The sequence below is a fragment of the Numenius arquata genome, chromosome 2 (genome assembly GCF_964106895.1).
Source record: "Numenius arquata chromosome 2, bNumArq3.hap1.1, whole genome shotgun sequence".
Lineage (NCBI taxonomy): Eukaryota > Metazoa > Chordata > Aves > Charadriiformes > Scolopacidae > Numenius > Numenius arquata.
Window position 1 is genome coordinate 31,763,922 of NC_133577.1, and position 24,137 is coordinate 31,788,058.

A 24,137-nucleotide genomic window follows, 5' to 3' on the forward strand; every position below is an offset into this window, starting at 1 on the left:
AAGGCTGAGGGGGGATCTGATCAATGCCTATAAATACTTAAAGGGTGGCTGTCAAGAGGATGAGGCCAGTCTTTTTCCAGTGGTGCCCAGTGACAGGACAAGAGGAAATGGGCACAAACTTGGGCATAAGAAGTTCCATGTAAACATGAGGAGGAATTTGTTTGAGGGTGCCAGAGCACTGGAACAGGCTGCCCAGGGAGGTGGCAGAGTCTCCGTCTCTGGAGACATTCAGAATGCGCCTGGACATGTTCCTGTGCAACCTGCTCTAGGTGGACCTGCTTTGGCAGGGAGGTTGGACTAGATGATCTCCAGAGGTCCCTTCCAACCCTGAATTATTCTGTGATTCTGTAAAAGTTTGGACATAAAATCTTGGATAGCATTAAAAGCGATGAAGGTTTTTCTGTTAAATATTTGTTGGCACTCTGATGCATCTTTACAAACATATCATGTAAATGTAATTTTTCCTTATTTTTTTTTTAAGCAAACCAATTACAGGTGCCAGACAGTATAGTGATCTCACCACGGTCCATTTATGGCTGTTTAAAACCATTGCTACAAAATATATTTCTGTGCACCAGTACATATGGCTGTGTGAAGAGATTCCACTGGGGAGATGAACTTCCTGTCTTGCTATTCAGAATGCTCACATAAAAAACATTAGTCACTTGAAAAACCTTTGTGAAACTTTGAAAACGCTTGTAAAGTGATCAATTTGTTGGGTTTGGCTCTTTTTCATTCACAAAATTAACACAGCTGGTAAAACTGCATAGAAATACAGCAAGTACTCATAAAAATACATATTTGGAAAGTCTGACCTATCTATTCTTCATCGTCTGTCTCATGCTACGTTAACTGTAGTTTTAAGCAGTTACCTGAGGAACTGGAATTTGCACTGTCTGCACTTGCAGAGAGGTAACATGCCAGCAAACAAAAACTCAGCAGTTTTCTTCATCCATCTAACTTTATACTCTGTCTTCAGGAGTGACTGTGAGAAGCTACTTAAGGGTGAATAATACGGGTAAGCATGTGTTGCTCCCATTCTCAACCTCTAAAAAGTGATTTCCTGAGTCTAATCTGGCCTGTTTGCATGGCAGCCCTCAATGGATCTCTCAAATATTTGTTGTCTTCCACTGAGCCCATGTAAATTTCTTGCATCGGCGGCATCCTTTGGCAAAGGTATCTGTCTGTATATTTTGTGTCTGCTGTTCAAAAAGACTTCCTCCAGGTAGTTTTGGTTGCCAGTAGCTTCATCTACTGACTTAACTCTCTTATTTCGTAACTGTTTTGAAAACTTCTGCAATGTCCTTCTTTGGTTAGTTCTAGCCTAATCAGACATTCCTTTTGTAGAAGTTGTTACATGTTTATAAGGCATAGAACATCATTATTCATCATCGTAAAACAACAATCTGTCTGTTTCTGAAATTTTTCCAATACTGAATTACTGCTTTTGAAATGAAAGGTTTGGAACAGAACATACTATTCATGGGTGGACAAAGGACAGGCTTTGTGTCATATTTTATGTAGGCTTTATGTTATTGATTTGTATACTTCATGTGGTATGTCCTAGTACATTATTCTCTATTACTTTCCTAATTAATTACTCACATTTTGATTTGCCTTCTTAACAGCTGCCTAGTACTGAGTTAATGTTTTCATGCAGCTGCAGTGCTAGAGTTGCTTCTGAATAGAAATGGTCAGATCAGAGCCCATCATTTATTGTGAAGTGAGGACTGTTTTCTGTTGTTCGTTACTGGGCATTTTTATTTTATTACCCTTTTGCTCTATCCTGTAAGGTCTTTTTGCAACTCATTATTGTCTATTCACATCCTTACTTCAAAGAATGTCATATCATTTGCAAGTTTTCTCAGCCCACTATACATTCTCCTGTTCCAGTTTATTTATTAATATTATAGCACACAAATCACAGCCCAAACCCACCGGATTACACTGGTGACCTTCTCTGTTGGGGTGGCTGACTATTTTTCTCATACCATTTCCTATCTTTTAATCACTGACCTTTGCCAAGACATTCCCTCTTATCTCATGTGAATGCTCAGTTTCTTTGAAAGTTCTTCTAGGTGAGGGGTTTCTCAAAAAATGTTACAGAGATCCAAGTTGATTTCATCAACCAGTTTATGTATATCCTCACACTGGTTAAACCTTCTAAAAGCCCCCAACAGCTTTTGTAATGCAGGAGTTGGGGTTTTTTTGTACAGAAGCTTGGCTGACTCTCCCCGCACACATTGTATTTGTCCAGGTACCTCTAGTCCTTCTGTTCATTATATAGTCTCTCCTTACTTACCTACAACAGATGATATGTTTACAAGCCAGTAGTTACACTGATCCCCTGACACCGGTTTTGAAGGCTGGCATCATTTTTGTTGCTCTTGTCTTCAGGCTCTGAGGTAGTTTTAAATGAGGACTTATACACGGCTTTTAGTGTCTCAGCTATTTCATCCCAAAACTAATTTTAAACTTTTTTTTTCTGAATATTGTTTGGTCCTATTAACTTCTTAACACCCAGCTCTTAGCATGTAACCTCTTTTGCAGCTTTTTAATTTGAGAAAGAGTCTTCTCTCCTGTAATTCTCTCCCTTACCCAAAAAGGCTCTCTGGTGGGAATTTTACTATATTCTTCTGCAATTAATGCTAATGCAGTGAATTCATATAGTTTCTCTGCAATGGCTTTTATACCAGGGCTGTCACTTTGGTCCTGTGGACTCTCACAGTTCTTCATTCCTGCTGTATTGGAAGCAGGATTTAGCACTCATTTTTACTCTTTAGTTATTTGCTCCTTAAACACCTTTTGGACTCTGTAATTATATTTTTAGAGATATTTCATTATTCCGCATTTTAATACAACTTCAGTTATCTGAAGAACGCTTTTAACAATGTTCTTTAATGTTTGACAACTTTCTAAAACAGTTCTTGGAACAGAAATATTCAGTAATAATCCAAAAAGAGATACTTTGGAATGGTTGCTATTAATTCCACTGTTACAAAGATTATAGCTAATTAAATCCCAAACTATATAACTAATTAGTTAAACTGGATACTTTACCCGTTAGGCTGCCAATGTAGTTCTGATTAATCGGATTAAAGAATTGGTTGTAAAGTATAAGCTATTGGCAAGTAGCTTTTACTGATTTACTAGAAAATACTTTTTTCTGCTGCAGAGTAGATCTTACTCTAAGGTTCTGTTTTATCTGTCTAAAGAATGTCTATTTCTTTTTGTTTTCTTCCCCTCTTCTATTCCATTCAACTCCCTAAGACAGGATTCAAGAGTGGACCTTGCATAGCTGAACGATGTGGTGATTGGTGACTTGTCTTCATATTGTTGTGAAAAGATGCCTGATAATAGATCCTATAGCAGCAGATCCTAAATTCTACTCCTGGAATTCTCTGGGGTGAACTGCTTAATCTGTCCTTGAAATCAGAATGAATACATGGCGTAGAAATGAAATGTTCATAAAGACAATAGCTAACACAGTCGTTAAAAATACTTAAAACCAAGCTACAATTCTACTCTAGATTCAGATGCAGATTTAAAATATAGCTTTAAGTTTGATTTGATTCTGTATGGAAAATCATTAAAACAATTTCATTTTTCTCTTTCATGGTTTGCATTACTTGTACTTACATATCTTAAAGCATTGTACATGGATGTGGCAGAAATGTAAATTAGAGACCTATTTTATCACTGCTTTGACCTGAAAGAACTGCATCTATATGCTTCAAAAAGCTGTGACAAAAATCTTTCTAGAATAAGGAGAGGATTAATCCTTTCTGCTTGAATCAATATATCTTTAGGATGCTGAAAAATAAGTCCTAATTTTGTCAAAATTTAACTGTCACTTGGTTTATCCATGCTTTTCAAAAGCTATGGTCATGTCACTTAACATTCTGGTTGCCTAGCTGCTGTGGTGGTGGTCTTGTAATATTTAAAGTTTTCTTGTTGCCTTTTTTACTTCCCTCTTCTCCCCCCATGGATAGAGAAATGTGTTATTTTTCACCTGAAGTCACGTTTGTATTAGTGACTGGTGTTTAGTGACTTCTGTTGACTACCTCAACCTGACTCTTAAGTATTTCTGCTGGCAGCTGACATTGGACAAGGAAAGAAGTAACTGAAGCAGAGAAATTCTTTATTACTTTCTCAATTTTCATGAGGAAGGAAAAAGACAGTGATATATATGACAGAATTGTTTCCTAGCAGTGTTGTCTAAATCTTTCAAAAAAGCCCACCAATAACATCATGTCTTTTCTGTGGGAAGATGAGGGGAAATGCATTACTCTAATAGTTAATAAACTTTTCTTTTTTTTTTTTTTTTCAACTGGTCTCCACCAAAATTCAGAACCACACAAGTTAAATCAGCAAGGAGGAATAATAGCTTTCCTTATTGGCAGAGTCCAACTTTATGGAACATAACAAGAATATAATGTGATATCAAGGTCTTCACTTGCTTTCCGAAGCCCATTCTCATCAGTACTCAATCAAAAGCATCGTTGTTATTTCGTTGTGGCCATGCTCATACAGCTTGCTCAAACTGATGATACTATGAAACATCAGCATAAATGGTATGAAGCATGTGTGGAACCTCCATCATGGGAGGTCTTTAGGAATAGACTGGATAAACTGTTGTCTGAAGTTAGAGGTTTGTAGAGCAGGAAGAAGATTTAGAAGATCTCTTAAGCTTTCCTCTGTAGAAATTTTTCTCTTTTAGCTCTTCTGGTGATGTTTTTCCCTACAATAATGTGCAAATCTTTTTTAAAAAAAATTCTGGTCAGTAATGCTCTTCCTCTCACTCGCCCACCCCCCCAATTTGCTGTATTGTGCCTGTATTGTTACAGGATAAAAACTACTTGGTTGATTAGTCAGAGGATTATTATTATCAAAGAAGGGAAAAAACCCTTTTCATGAAACCCTGAACCTTCAAGAACTGCAGTTATATTAATTTTGGTTCAGGGTTGAGCAACCTACTTATTTTATGTCAGCTCACACAGATGTTTGCACTTGCACATAAATCTCTCAATAGTTTTAAAAAATAGGTACATTTTATTCTTTTGACTTGTTGTTGCTGTGAGTAATCATCAACTCTAAACCTGGCATGCTTTTAGATTCTTTATTATATAACATAACAACTTTAGATGTTACCATTTGTATTGTGTTTGCAAGGCAAGGTTTTGGTAGCGAGGGGCCTACGGGGGTGGCTTCTGTGAGGAGCTACTAGAAGCTTCCCCTGTGTCCAGTAGAGCCAATGCCAGTCTCCAAGACATACCTGCCACTGGCCAAGTCCGAGCCCATGAGTGAAAGTGGTAGTGCCTCAAGGATAACATATTTAAGAAAGGGGAAAAGTTGCTGCACAACAGCAATTTCAGCCAGAGAGAGGAGTGAGAATATATGAGAGAATTCTGCAGACACCAAGGTTAGTGAAGAAGGAGGGGGTGGAGGTGCTCCAGGTACTGGAGCAGAGATTCCCCTGCAGCCTGTGGTGAAGACCGTCGTGAGGCAGGCTGTGCCCCTGCAGCCTATGGACATACAGTGGAGCAGATATATCCACCTGGAGGACCCCATGCCGGAGCACATGGGTGCATCTGAAGGAGTCTGTGACCCCATGGGGACCTGTGCTGGAGCAAGCTCCTCTCAGGACCTGTGGACTCATGGAGAGAGCAGCCCATGCTGGAGCAGGTTTGCTGGCAGGACTTGTGACCTGTGGGGGACCCACACTGGAGCAGTCTGCTCCTGAAGAACTGCACCCCATGGAACGGACCCACACTGGAGAAGTTCACAAAGAACTGTAGCCCATGGGGAGGACTAACGTTGGAGAAGTTCATGGAGAACTGTCTCCTCTGGACAGGACCCCATGCTGGAGTACAAGGAAAGTTTTGAGGTGTCCTCCTCAGGGGGAGGGAGGAGTGACAGAGACAACATATGATGAACTGACAGCAGCCCCCGTTCACCATCCCCCCTGCACTGCTGGGGAGAAGGAGGTAGAGAAAATTGGGAGTAAAGTTAAGTCCGGGAAGAAGGGAGGGGTGGAGGGAAGGCATTTTGAGTTTAGTTTTTATTTTCTCATTATCCTACTCTGATTTGATTGGTAATAAATTAATTTTCCCCAAGTTGAGCCAGTTTTGTCCATGACAGTAATTGGTAAGTGATCTCCCTGTTCTTGACTCATGAGCCTTTTGTTATATTTTCGCTCCCCTGTCCAGCTGAGGAGGGGAGTGATAGAGCGGCTTTGGTGGGCACCTGGCATCCAGACAGGGTCAGCCCCCCTCCCCCCCCCCCCATTTTAATAAATTGAGAGAGCAGCTGCCATATGCCACTTACTTTCTGTGATAACTTTTCTTTTTTTTTTTTTAAATACACTTAAAAAAATTCACTGTGCACACCAACAATTTTGGTTGCTTTGGGGTTTTGTAGTTGTATGTCATCATCATTGCCCCCACTTCCCAGATATTTTGGGAAAGTTTGATAAGAAAGCATCAAGAAAAGCACTATTTAAGAGTAGATCTCCTAAGTTACAAGCGAAGAGGGGGAAAGGAATCCTACTTCCTAATAGAAGTAGGAAATTGAATCTCAGAAAGGGGTGTAATTATCCTTTTGCTTTGTCTCTCAGCCTACCTGTATTTGGCTGCAGTCCTCTGAATAAATGCCATTTGCATTGGCAGAATAGAGTCATCCTTTAATTTCCTGAGTGTTTAATCTGTATTCATCCCTAGGTTGCTCGAGTTTGATGAATATTGGTGGTTCCTAAAGAATAGCCGTTCTAGAAATCCTGAAGCAGTGCTCTCCAGAAAGAACTTTCCCTTCCTGTGGGTTGGTGGTTCCATTCCCCCCCCTCCCGGCCCTGTTCCTCCATGTAGTGGGGGTGCAATGTGGCAGGGACTTACGCCATCAGGAAGGAGGCTTGGCACTCTGCTACACAAATCTATTTCTTTTTGTGGGCCTGCAAAAACAAAGAGATAAGAGCGCTTCAATGGCATCGATTTTTCTTTTTGCTATCTTGAGTGCGTTGCTGCTTACTCTTAGAATTCTTCTATTATATCTTAATACTTTATTGTGTCTTTTCTTTAAAGGAAGAACCAAAACACATCAGGCACTCTGGCCTTTCTTTCACAGCTGACAGATAAGCAAGTGGTGGGGGAGATAACTTGAAAGTAAAAAGCAATATAATATAAAAAAAGTTTCAGAATGAGTTCTTCGTACACCTAGGTAGAATTTACCAAAAGAAAATCAATGTGTTTACCTTTTCTATCTTGACCATTTTAGACTAGAAGCACTAGAAGGCAGAGCGGTGTTCTCTACTGAAAAGCAGATTCATACTTCATTTGGGATGTTCAGTCACTCTATAAATAAATGGCAATTGACTGCATTTCTCAAACTGTTTTCTTTGTGCAGTTTCCTTTCAACTCTCACAGCTTATGTATAGTCTCATTAAGTATACTCGGGTACGAAGACAGTGTAAATCTATTAGACAGTTCCTTTGTTCCTCTGAGCCTACAGTATGTCCTGGACAGAGCATAAATATTACATTAGTTATTCTTCAGGAAGAAAAATGAAACTAGATTAATTTTTTTTTCTACTAAAATTAAGGGGGAAAAAACCTTACCAAAAAAAAAGAAAAACAAGTCTTTCTGTATTCTACATGAGGTAGTTGGAAAAGGATGGCAAGAGAGATCAGTGTTGTGATACCTGGTAACATGCACAATGTAGGGAGAAATTTTTAAGTACAGTGTAAAAAAAAAAAAAGTCAGCTTATTTCTAGCTTTCAGTAGGAAATATACTCCGTTCTTCCTTTTGTTAACAAAGCATAAGGCTGAAAAATATAAACTAAGTATCATTAAATGAAAACTTAATGAAATTGTTGAGATTGGAAGGGGACCTCTAGATATCATCTAGTCAAACTTCTCTGCTTGAAACAGTCAACTAGAGCAGGCCATGTCCAATTGGGCCTTGAATATCTCCGAGGATGGAGATACCACAACCTTGCTGGATAACCCCTTCCTGTGCTTTACTACCCTCACATTAATGAAGATTTTGCTTACTGTTTTTTAATGTAATTTTCTGGATTTCAGATTTTGCCCATTGTTTCTTGTCCTTTCATTGGGCACCACTGAGGAGTCTTGTTCTGTCTTGTTTACTCCTTGCCATTAGGTATTTATACACATTGATAAGATCCCTCTAAGCCTTCTCTTCTCCAGGTTAAACTCTCTCTCTCTCCTTGTATGTCGGATGCTCCACTATCTTAACCATTTTTGTGGCCCTTTGCTGGGCTTCCTCCAGTATGTCCACATCTCTCTTGAACTGAGGAGCACAGAGCTGGTGACAGCACTCCAGGTGTGGTCTCACCAGTGTTGAGTAGAGGGAAGAATCACCTCCCTCGACTTGCTGGCAGCACTCTTCCTAATGTGGCCCAAATCTTGACTTTGCCACAAGGGCAAATTGCTGGCTCGTGTTCAACTTGGTTTTCACCATGACCTTTTCTGCTAAGCTTGTTACCAGATGGTCTGCCCCCAACCTGTACTGGTACATGCATCTGCTCCTCTCCAAGCACAGGACTTTGCATCATGTCCCATCATCAAGACCATTAATGAAGGTGTTAATCGTTATTTATCCCTGGCATAGACCACTAGTCACTGGCCTCCAGCTAGACTTCATGCTGCTTGTCATAATATTTTGAGACTGGCAGTTCATCCAGTTTTCAGTCCACCATGTTGTGCAACTTGTTGGGACAAAGTCTCATCTCCAAAATAAGGTATGTAAAGTATAGAGCATCATTTCAATCTGTGATCTATCATCACAATTAATATGCAATCTACAATTTTAACCTATAGCATGAAGCCTGCCACAAAGTTTAACAAATATTGTGATGAATTTAAGCTTTTGTATATAGCCATTATATAGGTTTAGTGATGATCCCTACTCTGTGGTATGATTTAGAATATATTTTCATTTGATATCTTTTGTTTTCACTGGGAGCTTGAATTGTAACCTTATTGCTCTTTGTGCCACTTGTAGATATCTCTTGTAGTATATTGGTAAATGTTCATGGGCTGTTGTCTAAGGAGAACATCCACCATCCACTCATGTAGAGTTGTAAGCCAAGTTTATCATCTCTGTGAACATGTCTAATTGTGAATAAAGTAATTTTAATACTTATCTCTGTGTATCCTTCTGGTTTTCCCCCTTTGTGTACCACAAGCTAGTGATAATGCTGGTTAGTGAGAGAGGCACCCCTGTGGTCATGTTCCTTGAGCAACTAGAAAGAGGGTATGTGTTTGAGATTACCCTTCAGCACTTTTTGTGTTTTTTTTCTTTCAGAATCTGTGTTCAATTAGTTATAGAATTTTAACTGGAAACAGACCTCTATAAAGCAGGGAATGGATTTCAAACTGTTTAGGATTTGTAAAATTATTATTCCCGTAAGCTTAAGCTGAGCAAGGTGTTTTGATTTAGAATGGTCTTGGAAGGGCAATACTAAAATATCTTGGTCCCCTAAATGATTCTTTTTTTTTCTGTGACTGCTCCTAGGTCTAGGCCTTCTGCACATGCCATACTCTAATTTGTCACTGTAACAGTTTTCCAGGATGTCCTTTAGATTTCTGCAAGTTTGAAAAACATGTTCTGCATAGTGGTATTCTAAAGATTAAATCAGCATTGGGGTTTTTTTTCTTTTTTTTTTTACTTTACAGTATAGACTTCCAAAAGAACAATCCAATACACAAATTAACTGAAGAGGAACTTCTGGCTTTTACTTCAGTAAGTAATTTATCTGGACTTCTTAGTAAACACTTAATATTTAAGTTAAGTACCAAGCAGTAACCTATAAATCATATTAGTCGTGAAACCGTTTGTAAACCAAATCTGTTATAGTACTCAGTTATTTTATTAACTTTTTCTGATTTCTAGAAGTTAAAGTGATGCTGAAGTTCAGCCCAGTTTTGAGCCATCCTCATGCAGGATAAACTTGACATCTAAAAATTTAATTTCCCCTGAAAACATGCGCAAAACATTTTTATTTGTTTTAGTTTTTATAAACTATGTTGATTATAATGTAATGTTAAACTATGCATTTTTACAGCAAACTCTTCCTATGGTACCAGTGTTGAAAGTGGTGTTCTTTGAACATTGTTTAAATGGAGTTCAAAAGGAATTTCAGCTTTATTCTGTCAGATTTATTCAGCCTATGTATCAAATGTTCTGCTTAGATATGTTTCTTCTCAGTTCAATAGCTCGTTTGCTGCAGAACAATTCTATAACTTCCAAAGAAACCTTGAAAATTCTAACTCAGTATTTTTTAAATATTTGGGGTTTTGTTGTCTTTTTTTCTTTTTTTTTTTTTTTACTTAAGACAAAACATAATTTGCTTTCTTCTTCAATCTTTTCTGATTTTGTGTGTTTTCCGACATTAGGTTATATGGCATGGGGCAGGGGAAAAAGGAAGAAAGGCCAGTGATTATATTGCCATTTTTGCTTACTTTCCACGATGTTAGCCTTCAGCTTTGGTGCAATAAAGAGGGCTTGCTCTCCTACCAAGCCTTATAGTCTGAGACCCTCTAGCCGTAGCAGTGCCATCTGAGAAAGTAAATTCTTGTTACAAGTTGGCAGATAGGATCTCAGCAAAAATCCCTTTGATTTCAGCAGAGCTAGAATTTTACCACAGACTCTTGTAGTTATGTGCAAGTACTGTGGACAGTACTCTAAGGTACTGGTAATGTTTGTTCGGGATTTTTTGTGATCATAAAAGGAAGTTCAATCTCTAAGAAAGAAAATCTTAGTCTTTTTATTAGATAAATAGATGCAAAATAGGCTGGGTTTAGAGTAGTGTTTGTTTAGGTCCCTATGCTAATACAGTACATGTAAGATATGCATGAGGGAGCTGAGTGAATCACTGTAAAACAGTTTGGTTTATGTAGATTTTCTATTTGTTGCAACAATGATCATAGTGCTTTCTCATAATATATTCGTAGTTTCTGAAATACTCTGTTTTGAACTGCAGTTTTGTTGGTTTGGATTTTTTTAAGATGGGAATAGAGAGCAGGAAAAAATGTAGATGTAGAGATAATGAGACTGTCCACTCTCACTTCATATTTTAGTAATTTATTAAGAATATTAAAGAACGATGATCATTAAAGGAGAGGAAAAAACTGGCAGACAGAATGAATATGTACAAAGAAAGGAAATGAAGATGTAGAAAAGGCAATAGGAATGAAAAAAAAAAGGTGAACTGAGTACTGCAAACTTTTTAAAAAATGGTGAAACTATACAGTATAATTTTTTTTATGCAAAAATAAAATAATGTTAATGCAAATGTATGAAATTTCAAGGCATGCATATGATTTCGTTCAAACAAACCCTGCCATTTTTGTTGTTAAAATAATATATTTTAAATTGACGGTTTTCTGTGAAAACTCAGAATTTTGATTCTCATGTTTTATTTCCTGTCAAACTCCCTGGATGTTTTTTGTATACTGCCTGCTCAGTCTTCCCACTACCCACTATTGTTTGCATAGTTCTTGGGTGGAAAAGCAGATGTTGTATACCTGAATCTTGAAATAACTTCTCCACATATTCTATCCTTTGAATATTAAATGGAGTAATATTGTGATAACAGAACATCTTTAACAAGATTGGCCCTACTCCTGTAATTGTGTATTTTCCAGAATAATGAAATTAGGAGCGGGGTCTACTTGTTTTAACACTTGAATTTTCAAACATTTATAAACACTCCAGGTTTTACAGTAAAGGAGAGAAAGTCAAGGTAGCACATATACTAGGCAAGAAAAAAACTCAGCTTTACTGTTAGCTTTTGTCTGACATTGCTTGAGAGATCATATTACCTGTTGCCTGAGATACAAGGGATCTGTTGGGTGAATTCTTCATAATGATGAGAAAATTAAGCTGCATTTTTCTGCCATCTAGTGGCTGATTCCTCAAAAATCAAAGGAGAGCTGATTAACTCGCTCCTTAAATATTTATTGCAGTGACTGTGAGGAGATTATGTTTTCATTCATTTATTTATTTGTCTTTTTATAGAGCCTCTAATTCAGCTAGAGCTTGCTTCACCCTTGTAAGATCAGCAGCCACTATCAGGATAGATCTCCAGAGAAACCCAGCTGAAAGATGCATAGCCTTCCCTATCATTTTGTGCTCTGAGTAGCGATAAATGAGCAGGAATGTAGATCTCTCCAATAGCGTGGAATTCAGTGGCCAGCAGTGACTTAAAGAAATAGATGGTAGCCTAAAAATTAGGGAAATAATAAATTTCATTATCAGAATAGTGTTCTTTTAAACTTTTGCATAATGTTTAAAAGTTAACTGGATATAGGGACACAATTAATTCTTAGCATTATTTTCTCTTTTGATCTTGACCTGTGCTCCCAAGACACAAACAAGAACAAGCATGAATTATAGCATTACCATCCCAAATCTTTCCTGGAAACTGAAAACAGGAATCAGATATTAGGTTATATAATTTCTTTTCAATAAAGGCATCTTTTATGGAGTTTGCACCTGAGCATAAAATTGTGGATAGTCACTGCAGAATTTCATGATAAAATCTCTGAGCTCTTCTGCTTCTCACCTCCGAGTCACGGAGGCAATCAAATCCATCGCTGTGCTCCCTGGCAGTAGGGATGTTCCGTGTGAACGTTAACACAGCCTTTGGTTCTTGGGGTGTCTGCTAGCTGAGTAAATAAGCGGCACTGCAAATGTTTTCACTGGTATTTAAGGTATTTACCAAGCTTTGGTACTACCTAGTGAAACAGGCAAATAAGCACTTTATCAATGCTGCTCTAGTAGTTTCTTTAGCATCATTTAAACTGCTCTGTGTGTGTGTGTGTGTGTGAGCAGGCATCTTCTCAGCCTACATGTGGATTCCTAAATCTGCAGGCTGGTTAGATGGTTGTCATGCATTCATCTGCTATCTGCTGAAATTTGTTTCCTGAAGAAAGGAGGGCATTTCAAGATATCTTAGGAAACTTGAAAAATTGTAAAGCATTTTTAATAGGTCAGTGAATCGTCAAGAGATCCTTTTGCTTGGGATATTGCGAAACAAATGCCTGTGACCTGCAATTTCTCTTAAGCAGAGAAAATTAAGGTCCAGATAGTACAAGAGGGGACGGATGATCAAACTGAACTCAAATAGATGATGTGGTCCTGCCTCATACTAGCTGTAATTTGGCAAACAGGCATTCTAAACTCCCTTTTATATCTGTAGAAGTTGAAAATTGCTAGATCTTTAAGATATATATAGATAGATAGATATATTTTAAACAATGCAGCTTACGGTCCTAAAAATAACAGTATTAAATCACTATTAGTCACTGCTTGGTGACTGCAGTCAAATACAAAAGAATTGCTGCTTTTGATTTACTGAAGTCGCTTGGGAATAGTTGCCATTGTCCTAAAAGCACCAACTTTTGTAACTAAGAATTACTTTTAGTATTGCTAATTTTTTAAGCAAGATGTGGGGGTGTATCAAATCCTGTGTAGTTGTGTATGTAATCTCATTGGCAGGGTAGCTCCTCTTGGTACAATAATTTGAATTTCTGTGTTTGAGATGTTCTCGTCAAATCTGTTCATCTGTCATCAGAATAATATTTCAACTTTTAAAATGTTAATCAATAGCTGAAATTAGATGCATTTCAGTTTCTTTTTTTTTCTGCTTATAGTTAAATTGCTGATTTGATATCTTTACATGAGAAGTAAAGATCATGCAGTTAAGAATAAGCACAAAATTAAACATTTGATTTTAAGAGGAATTAAATATTCTTTTTTCTTATGCATAGTGGTTTAGGGAAATAGTTATAATGTTTTTAATTAATTCCATTATAGTAAGCACTTGGACTCCTAAGAAAGCTAAGATTTTGTTTAGAAATCAGATGTCACACAAGCTGCTTTAGAGAAATAGTAATGCATATAATATTTGACAAATTTTTCTGCTTTAGCTAACTGAATATTGCATTTAAAAGCCATTTTTAAGAGAGGAAAAGAGGGGCAGTAAACCAGCAGTGAAACCCAGTGCTTCTCTGTTAGGATTACTGGTTTCTTCCTTATAATAAACTTTTTTCAGAGCTTTCTGTATAGAAAGTAGGAAATATACAATGCAATAAACCAAAGAACTAACTCAGTACTGCTTTCGCATTGAGGTTTTGTAGCTTAGTTTACTCCCAGCCCCCCAAGTTAGTTTTACAATGCCTAAATGTGCTTCCTTATCCCATCTTTAATTTCAGTGGATTGTTTTTTAATGTAAAAATACGAATCTAAAGCCTGCTGGGTTTTATAGTGGGCAGCAGTTTTTCCCTAGAAATTCACGAGTACATTACTGATCTCTGTGTATCAGTGGCCCAAATACTTTTTTAGAAAAAATAATCCTTTTTGTAATTGAGCAAAAGTAAGGTCTTAAAATCACTTCTAGTAAATATTTGCTGTTTGCATTATTTTGTATAGGTAATGCAGTTAAGACAATATACCAAAGAGGAGATTAATTAACAACACTGTTATGTAAATGTATATGATATTTCAGTATATTTTTAAAAAGAATTTTTTTTTAAATTACATTAAAATTTCATAAAAGATGTCCGTCATGTGAACATAAACTTTAGAACAGGAGGCTAAAAAGTATTTCTGAAATGTAATAGAGTTCCAGGAACACATGAAAGCTCTATGTAAGAACTGGTAAATCTTCCTTATGTTTTAATGGCAAAATTATGCAGTTCTTGCGGGGAAATAGGAGAAGGATTAAATAAAATAAATACTGGATGATGTTGCATTTTTCTCTTACAAAAGAGAAAAATGGGTTTTTTTAAAAAAAAACATGAATAAGATTAGACTCTGCAATACAAGTTTTTACAGATTTGTAGAAAGCTTATACTATAGTTTATAGTTTACGTACTGGGGAGGCAATTCAGTATTTCATAGTCTGATATGACACTCCAATAGAACATGCAGGATTAAAGAGCTGCAGCTGGACCTTAACATTACCACTTACATCTGTCCTAGTCCTCACTTTGTCCAGGGAAAATGGGCTTTGTGGAAAATGTGGTGAGCACTTAGCCCAGTGTGGGAGAATATTACTTTTTTCCCTTATTAGCGTGTTACGATCAAGGGACTTCTATAGGTTAATTCTGTCGCTACCACTTGGGGACTGAGGAGAAAAAGCAACCAGAACCCGTGGAAGAGAAGCCTCTTGCTTTGTGCTTCCCACATCTTAGCCCCATATTTGAATCCTTTGGAATCCATAGAAAATGAGAAGGGAAAATTTAGTTGCATTGTTTTGTTATACTGCTGAGACTTCTATCATTTGTGAATAGTAGAGCAGTTGGTTTCTTTATTAAGTGGTGAAAAATGGAAAAAGGAAGCTCTGGCAGCTCTTCTGTCTATCAATACTTTGAACAGGTGAGGATATCTTCCTTAAAGAGAAAAAAAGAAGTGTAATAGCTTTAATTTTGCTCAGAGAACAAAACTTAAAAATTATTCACCATCTTCTAACGAAAAATACCTGATCATTCTGAAATTGTTCCAGTAGTGCCGTGAAGGATAATAAGATCTGATCAAGGATTTGGAGAACGTGGAGAGAGTCTGTCAAAATGTAAGGAATACTGTTTATTCCAGAAATGGACCAGATGGGAATGTTTCATGTCTTTTGTTTTTCCACTGTGTTGAGCTACTGATTCCATAAGAGGCTGGTTTTATTAAGGAATTTGAGAGTGGTTGGACAGATTTTTTTTTTTTTTTTTTTTTTGTCAGAGGTGGGCATTTATTGAGTGTAATAGAAACTGATGTTTTATGGTACCTTTGAAAATTGCAGCAAAGAATTATAGTGCACATTTTATTGAGAGTGTGTGTGTGTATATGCATATATGAATACTTTTTCTACTTTTCACTGTAGGAAGGGGGCTTTGGGAACAGGGAGTGAAGGGTAGAAATGGGAATGCTTTGTTTTTTCTCATCTTTTGTATGGCATTTGTGATATTAATGTGGAAGCAGGGAGCAATCAAATCATGGCGTATGATATTTTTAATGTTAAGCCTTCCTATCAAAATCTCTATAAAACCGACATGCCAATTTGGTTTCTAAAGAGAAGTTGTTTATATAGCTTAAATAAAAGCAGTGCATTTTTCTCTGCTGAGAAAATGGCTGCAGTTTTCTTTATGTTTTATAACCAGCAAGAGTATTGAAAAGCTCATTAAGAGTGCCATGTGTCTCTACTGCTGTAACTTTTGTGGCTTTATAAAAAGTCTCTTTCACTTCTTTCCTAAGCTGTGTTGCCCATTTTGAATAGCCTCTGTTGGTTACAAGATTATAACGCTGCAAAGACTTTCTCTCAGCAAAGCCCTACGAGTACTAGTAAGACTTTTTTTTTTAAGTAAATGAATTCAAAGCTGTTCTATTCTTTTTTTCTTTCTCCCCTTTTTTTTTCCTAAGCACTTTTATTCAAAACTCTGAATCATTTTCCAGGAATGTTAGTATCTAAATACTTGCTGCTAATTTAATGCATGTATGCTTTGTGGCCCATCAAACATTACTGGGAAATTGGATTGAGTATAGCAAAAGAGAAGCTACTCTTCCTGCTGGAGTATCATGCGCAAAGACTCAACTAGATTTCTTAGAAGCTTATTCACAAAGCATCTGGTACTTATGTTTACAATGTATTGTGGATAGGAAATTAACCTAGTGTTGTCAGTTATTTTTGCTGCTGTTGTATGCATTTAGATGTTTTAGGGTAAAAAAACTGGCTGCTATAGTACATGTGTTGCAGGGCAGGGGGGAAGCTTGCATTCCATTCCAAAACTGGGATTAAGTAACAGTCTGTTTGAAGTTGTTTTATTTTACAAAATATCAGATTTCAACATAATTGACACTTTTATCCCTTTCAACTTTGTTCTCCTCTGTGGTCTACATTCTTCCCTGAGTCCATGGGATCCACAACTCTGCTTGCATCATATCTTACAGGAGATGATTCCTGATTTATTGTGTGCCTTCTGAGCAGGAAGAAATTTGGGAGAGCCTTTCCTTTCTAGAATAATCTGCTCTTTCGTATAATCTGTACAGAATTACTCAAGCATTAGATTTTAGTGGTCTCACTGAAACCGCAGTGGTTAGAGAACATGAAAATCATGTTTAAATATTAATAGATTATTTGCTTGTCTAAAGGTTTGAGAAGTTAAGCAGGCAAATTTGATGACAGTTAGTAACATTTTTCCCACAGCAGCCTTTCTTCTCCCCCTCCTCCTTCCTCTTTATCTATCAGCAGCTCACTCATTTTTTCTAGCAACCTCTCTGACAGCCAGTTGACATGTTGCAGGCTTCCCTTCCCCCTCTTGTGTCCTTCACCAGTTATAACTATTATAATTTACTTCAGCAAGAAAGATTTCATTGCAACAAGAAGATGAATTTAAACCCCTTATTCAACAAAATGCTGTCTGAGGTATCATTTGAAGGAAATAAGACATTTTCACTACTCTGTGTAGTGCTTAATATTCCCTTTTTGACAATATTCAGATGATCAGTTCAATTAATGTTATCAGTACTAGCAGAAACTTTTTTTTTTAGTGATTTATATTCTACTGATCTGCCTGTTTTGCTGGGAAGGGGCAGATGAACTAGGCAAGGGGTAAATCGAAGTCTCCCTTTTTTTCAAAGTAAACTTACATTTTTTTTGTTTTACCGTATGTGAGAGAGAATTATTCTTAAAGTTTATTTAGCTGTCCCAATGTCTTGCCCTCATCTCCTCTGCCTAGTTTGAGTATTGTCCCTTCATTTGTTTTCTTTCCTAACCCAACGTTTCAACTATTACTTTATCTTGCTTGTTCCATAGCATCTAAAAAAATGAAGGTTATTGAATTCTTGTTTCTGATCAACTTGCTACTGTCTCTAAGCAACTGAGTTTAATTTTCTCTGATCGTATTATATCTGTATTTTGGACTGGAAGTAGAACATTTCTCATATCGGCATGTAAAACGTTTTTTCTGGTCTATATGAAAGATGAAATATTGATAAAGTTTTTTGACTTACTATGCAATTTAGGACAGGTTTGGTTAGAATGCCATAGTCCTTGATTGCAGTCATGAACTATGTATTTTTTTCTTCCCCCCACAAGGTATCTGAAGTGTGCAAATCTGATACTCTGATTCATTTATCATCACTAAAATGTCACTGTTTTGTGGTTGGTTTTTTAAAAAAGAAAAACAGTTGCAGTAAATTCTAGCTATTCTTCTGTTCCAGCTGCTTTGGGAAAAATATAAGATGAACTCAAGAAGAAATAAATCTATCTTACCCTGCTTCTCCATGAATTTCTTTTTGTATTTCCCCAAATCTAGGGATGAACAAATGAAATGTCTCCCATGATTTCAGGTTTTTTTCTTCCTTTGATCTTTTTAATCCTGAAGTTTTGGGTATCCAAGCTACCAGAACGGATTTCTTTTGAGGAAGGTGGTTTTTTTCTGAGGATTTACTGATGGTCAATTTAAGATTTTTGTGGGAAAAATGATGATTAATCAAGTTCTGAATCTATAAAACATTGAAAGGAGATGTAAAAGGGAAAGATTTGGGATTTTTTTACCTATTTTTGGAAAATTTTCCTAAGCAAACACTCATAACTTAGATTCAGCAAAATATCCATTTACATGCTTAGCTGTCCTCATTTGAGTAAACCCCATTCTGTTCAGCCATGATCTTGGGTATGTTTTTGCAGTGTGCTGCCCTTGTGTAAGTAGTTAGTTGGCTTCAGTATGTTGTGGAAATGCATGGTGCCATCTGTGTTATATAAGGACAAAGGTTAAGCAGCTCTGATTCTGGTATTTCTACAGTATTTCCTTTCTTGTCTTTTATTAAAAGCAGCGAGTTTAAACAGTAAAGTGGAATTTTCAAGTGCTGTTGATCAGAAATTAAGATGTTAAGATTAAATTAATTTGTGAAACATTTAAATACATCTGCATGGAGGTTATATACACATTTCTTTTACTTGTATTTACAGCGTGCTTGAATTCTAGTACTGGTCATGTACTAAAAAGTATATTATGGCTAACAGGGGGAGAAAAAGCATTTATTGTTGCCAGCAGATCCCATCACTCAACTCTTTTTTTGTCTTCCAGAAATACATTTTTACTGGGATAACTTATATACTGATAAGCAAAGTGTTATTTTTAATAATTACTTGTAACATCAAAAATACAAGAAAATTTTATAAGGTAATGTACATGAGGTGTTTGTGACCCTTAAGAAAATTAATTTCCAGTTGTGTGAATACATAAATAGGAAACATTCATATTCTGTTTATGAAGGCTAGCTCATTGCATCAGGAAATAGAAATAATGCCAGCTCATTTAGTGGACTGTTCATGCAATGTATATCATAAAGGAGTCTCATGATTAGTGTGAGAAAATTCAGACTTTTTTTTCTGCATATAATTTATATGGTTAGCATATATGATAATACAGTATGGCATAAATACTCTTGACATGTTTGAATTGGCTGTGTTAATCATGGCAAGTAGAGCTGTTAGTTATGAAGACTGTTCAAATAAATGCCAATAATACTTTAAAGCATCGTGTTCTATTTGTTTCAATTTGCAAAAATGTTTTAAAAATATTTAAACTATTTAATGTTTTTCTGTCTGTGAAGCTGAGATTTGAGGTCTTTTCTAAACTGAAATAAAAATCGTTATACTAGATACTAGTTGGTGTATTTGAGAAAATTTTACTGCCTATATTATCCTTAAGCATGTCTTGCATTAATTGAATTGGAGCTTGGGCTTTTTGTCTTGAAAAATTTCATGTCTTGTGTCAGCTAGATTTTTCTTCAGTGCATTTGTCAGAATATGTCGGCCAACACATTCTGCCATGACTTCTATCTAGTCTAGACAAAAGATGAGAGAGAAAAGAACTTTTACAGATTTCTATAAATAGACTGTGAAAGATTTTTGTGTGTTGTATGAGATGCTTGATTTTAAAATTACAACACTCGGAGAGGAAGAGCGTATGCATTTGCATTCCCCCAAATTAGTATCATACCCGGTTTGTTCTTTATCGTGGCCTGAAACTGAGTATGTTTTCTTTGCTTTTTAGTTTAGATACGTTGGTGAACATATATTCATATATTCTAAAACTTTCAGTTCCAGAGTAAAGGAAGGAAATATGTTTAGAAAATTGGTTTTTATTTTGTTTTGAACGTCTTGCATGGTTTGAAGCTGTGTAATAGCTTAGTAGTAAGATCCAGAGAGCAAGCAGATCATTTAGTGGCTGGATTAAGGTCATATTTCTCATCCTACATCTTATTGTCTAAGAACTGCAGTGTGTGTATTTATTTGTCTGTAGATTCTGTAGCTTTCCCTTATCTGTTAGGCAAATGTTTATTTATATATGTGTTGAATCTCTAGCAGAGCTGGGAAAATGTGAAGCTTGGAGGTGCATAACGAAAAAGATTGCCTTTTTCATTTGTCTAGGGAAAATGTCTTGTAGCTTCTTCAGACTCTAGATAAAAGGAAGAAATTTTTTGTGAAGAGGGTGATGAAACTCTGGAACAGGTTGCCCACAGAGGTAGTAGATGCCCCATCCCTGGAAATATTCAAGGCCAGGGTGAACGGGGCCCTGAGCAAGCTGATCTAGTTGAAGATGTCCCTGCTTATTGCAGGGGGTTGGACTACGTGACCTTTAAAGGTCTCTTCCAACCCAAACTGTTCCATGATTCTTCACCTGATTTTCACAGTTATTTTAATAACTACTGTTGTTTATGTTGCATAGTAGAACTGGACAGGTGCTAGACTGTTGTGTTTGAATCTTAATCCATTACAGCTCATGATTTCAAGTTCTTTCAAGTCCAAGCACATCCCAGATATTGCCTTTGGTCTCTAATAAATATATTCAGAATATAGCTTCACTCTACACAACTCTGTCAAATTTAGGAACATTACTTACTTTTGCCTGCCAAGGCAGGATTTTCTTTCATGCTCCCCAGCTCTCTCACTCATTTTTTTCAGTGTTAGTCACTTGTGCCTATGTCAGCTTCCCTTTTTGTTTACTCATCTATACCATATTCCCTTCAGCACTCCTTTGTCGGCTCTCGCCTCCTGTTTATCTGACTTTCACTCTTGCTCTTGTCTTCCCTAATTCCTTTCTTTGTCACATAGTTCTGACTCTATTTTTATGCCTTTTCTTCCTCGCTTTTGGTTGCTGCGTAAGGAGTTAGTCTTTCAGGACCATTGTGTCCTCAGTCTCTCAAAGGAAGGTGGCTACAGCTTTGCTCTGCTCCTGGAAACTAAGGTTTTGTACATAAGATTTAAAGCCAGGCCAGCAGCTTGATCCTGTTGCATGTAATAGGAACAGTGGCTCATTAAAGAGATGGAATACTTCTACTGGTGAAGTCAGGAACTGGAAGAAATCAGAAATCAAATATTTTTTAATGGACACAGAGACTTGTTAATATGCTATTTCCTAGGAAACTGCTGAGACCATCCTAGAACTCTCACTGAAATTGTCATCTCCAGACTTTGACCCTAGCCACTTAGGCCACCAAACAGTAATTGAGGCATGCCTCTTGCATTCATCACGTTACACATATTTGTGAACACCTAGTATTGCAATATGTGGACTACTCAATAGTAGAGACTTTTGTAGGCAGAATTCCTGTGGTGGATGCTGGCATTCAAAACAGGGGAAAACCAGGTATGACACACTCCGTTTAGAGTCCTGTCTGGCATTGTGTGGGTTTTCCTCTGCTGTGCCTCACTGTTCTTCTACAGACAGCTGTTCTTACAGACTGAAGGTTGTGAAGATGTTTTACAGAAATTCCGTACTTTGTTCTGACATGGCTTAATAGTAAAGTCAGTGGAAGACTTACTATAAATCACTGGTTTAGGCATGTAATTCTTCCTAATTTTTTTGGCTGTTCCTGTTACAGAAAAAAAATGTGATAGCTGATTTTGACTAGTTAACATCATTATAGGATGAGTTCACAAATGCTGTTTTTATAATGTAAAAACTGTATGCAACTGTTAAAGTATTCTTGTTGTGTCATTGACTAATCTTGAAGTTTTGAAATTATGAAAACATTTAAATTGGTTCTCTTCAAGAAGACAATTTTGTACCTTTTACTGAGGTTGTGAGGGGAGCTTTTAGGGCTCCATTGTGTTGTATAATTTTTATGGTTGTGCTCCAAATCTGTCTGAGAACCAGTATTCTTGCTACCCTATGTTCTCTTCCTGCAAAAGATACTCAGATAAGGTATTTCAAGGATAATTATTATAAGTGGACATTTGTCCTAATGTTATCATTGCAAAAGTAAAGATAAAAGTTTATGTTAGAGTGCATCAGATATCAGCAGTATATAAAGCAGTATTCTCCCAGCGGCTGTTGATAGACCACATAAACAGGAAGCATTACTGGCAGTCTATGGAAAAAACATAGTGATGGAAAAAACATAGTGGTGAGCTCATAAATGCGAGTAGGCAGGCAGAACAGACAACCCACTACCCTGGGGCAGTCGCATAAGGATGCAGGATCTGCAGATGTCAGACCTAAGGGATTTTTCCAGTGGTCTGGAGTGCTGCAAATATTGAGTTTGCCCTGAACAGTTCAAACAAGCAAAGAAGCAGAAAAAAAGTGACAGGAACTTTAATATGTAGTCTTACCTTGATTTTGCTGAGTAAGAAGTACTATTTAAAAAAAAAAAAAAACCCAAACAAAAAAAAAAACCAAACAAACATGCTTAGAAAGAGTTGGCCAACTGAAGGAACATATTGTGAAATCGTGGTTCTTGCCTGTAGCCACAGGCAGCAGTACCAGAAGTGGAAAGATGAAAAGTCGTAACTGTCTCCCTGAGGAATAAATATCTATCAGCAGAGGGTAAGTTAACCTATACTCTCTGAACCAAAAATGCTCCTTGTCAGAGGAGAGGCAAGGCTGAGGGTAGGATGGAGCAAGCAAGGCAGAGGATTTAAGACCCTACTGCGGTAGTTTCCAAGGGAATACCTGGCATGTTTTCCCACATGGCCAATATGAATGGAACAAGTTAGAAAAGATTCTCCATTGGCACTGATTTTCTATCTTTCACCCTTTTTTCAGTCATTTGCTTTGTTTGTCTTGAGGCTAATCAGACAGCAAGCTCTCAGACAGTATGTACCATTGCATATAGTCCTGAAACTATCTGTCTTTAAAATATGCTTTCTAGCCATTCTTATAAAAAATCCACTGTTTTACTACCTGTGCAGAGCGCAATTCCTTTAATGTGCTTTTCTGGTTTTCAGGATGTTATCAAAAGAGCACATGATGTGTTCAGAACCTTGGCATAGATGGTGAAATTCCTGAGGCTGAGCAGTTAAAATGAGAAATTCGCTGTTGTTTAATACCTAGGGAAATCCTTATCATTGGTACCAAAGAGTTAAAATCTAGTCTTTTGAATCCAAAAACCTAATTTATTACTGTTGAGATTGGGCCTTAGGAAATAAATGCAGTACTGTGATGTGGTGTGGAAGTCTGTACTTAGGCTGTTTCAGGAGTAAGTCCAAACCACAGACCTGAAAAAGACAATGCTACTACAGTCAAATCTGGCTGAAGTTGTTTTCAGCATAGCACAGAATAAGTGATATGTTTGGCGCAGCGGAGCGAGTGTCAGTAATATGGCTGGACTCCATTCTAAGTGAAAATAGGAGCCATATCTTATGTGGTTTACCCTTCGCTAGTCATTGAAAACAGATTCCTTTAAATAAAACAGTATCTTCTTTCTTCATGACATTTCCTTTTCTTCTCTCATTTCTTCCTTCTTCTAAAAAAAAATTGGTTGAGACCCTCCAAGGAAAACTTACTTCTGAACTTAAATAGTCTCTCAAAATGAAAAAAAAACCCAAACTGAAATACAACCCAAAAACCAGTTTAAAGCAACAGCATGAAAAATTATTCTCTTTTTAACACTTACAAGAGGATACAATATGTATACCACTTAGTATCATCGCAGAGCATTAAGCTCTTAGAAACTTTCTGAATATCAGCCCATTGATGCCTCTTGACGTGGAAAAAAATTTAAATAATTTTGGACATCCAGGATAAATCTGCAGTTTGGATGTGTAAGTAGAACTGAACAAATAATTTGACACTCAGAGAATACCATTGTACTATTATTAGAAAGTAGAAAATCCAAAG

At 36.9% G+C, this 24,137-nt stretch overlaps 1 protein-coding gene across 1 annotated transcript in view; it reads left to right on the plus strand.

Annotated features, from left to right (window-relative positions):
* Positions 1-24,137, plus strand: part of TTC27 (tetratricopeptide repeat domain 27) — a 134,035-nt gene that overhangs the window by 40,690 nt on the left and 69,208 nt on the right. The window contains exon 9 of the mRNA XM_074165184.1: positions 9,693-9,759. Coding sequence (XP_074021285.1) covers positions 9,693-9,759 — 67 coding nt within the window. The remainder of the gene's footprint in view (positions 1-9,692; positions 9,760-24,137) is intronic.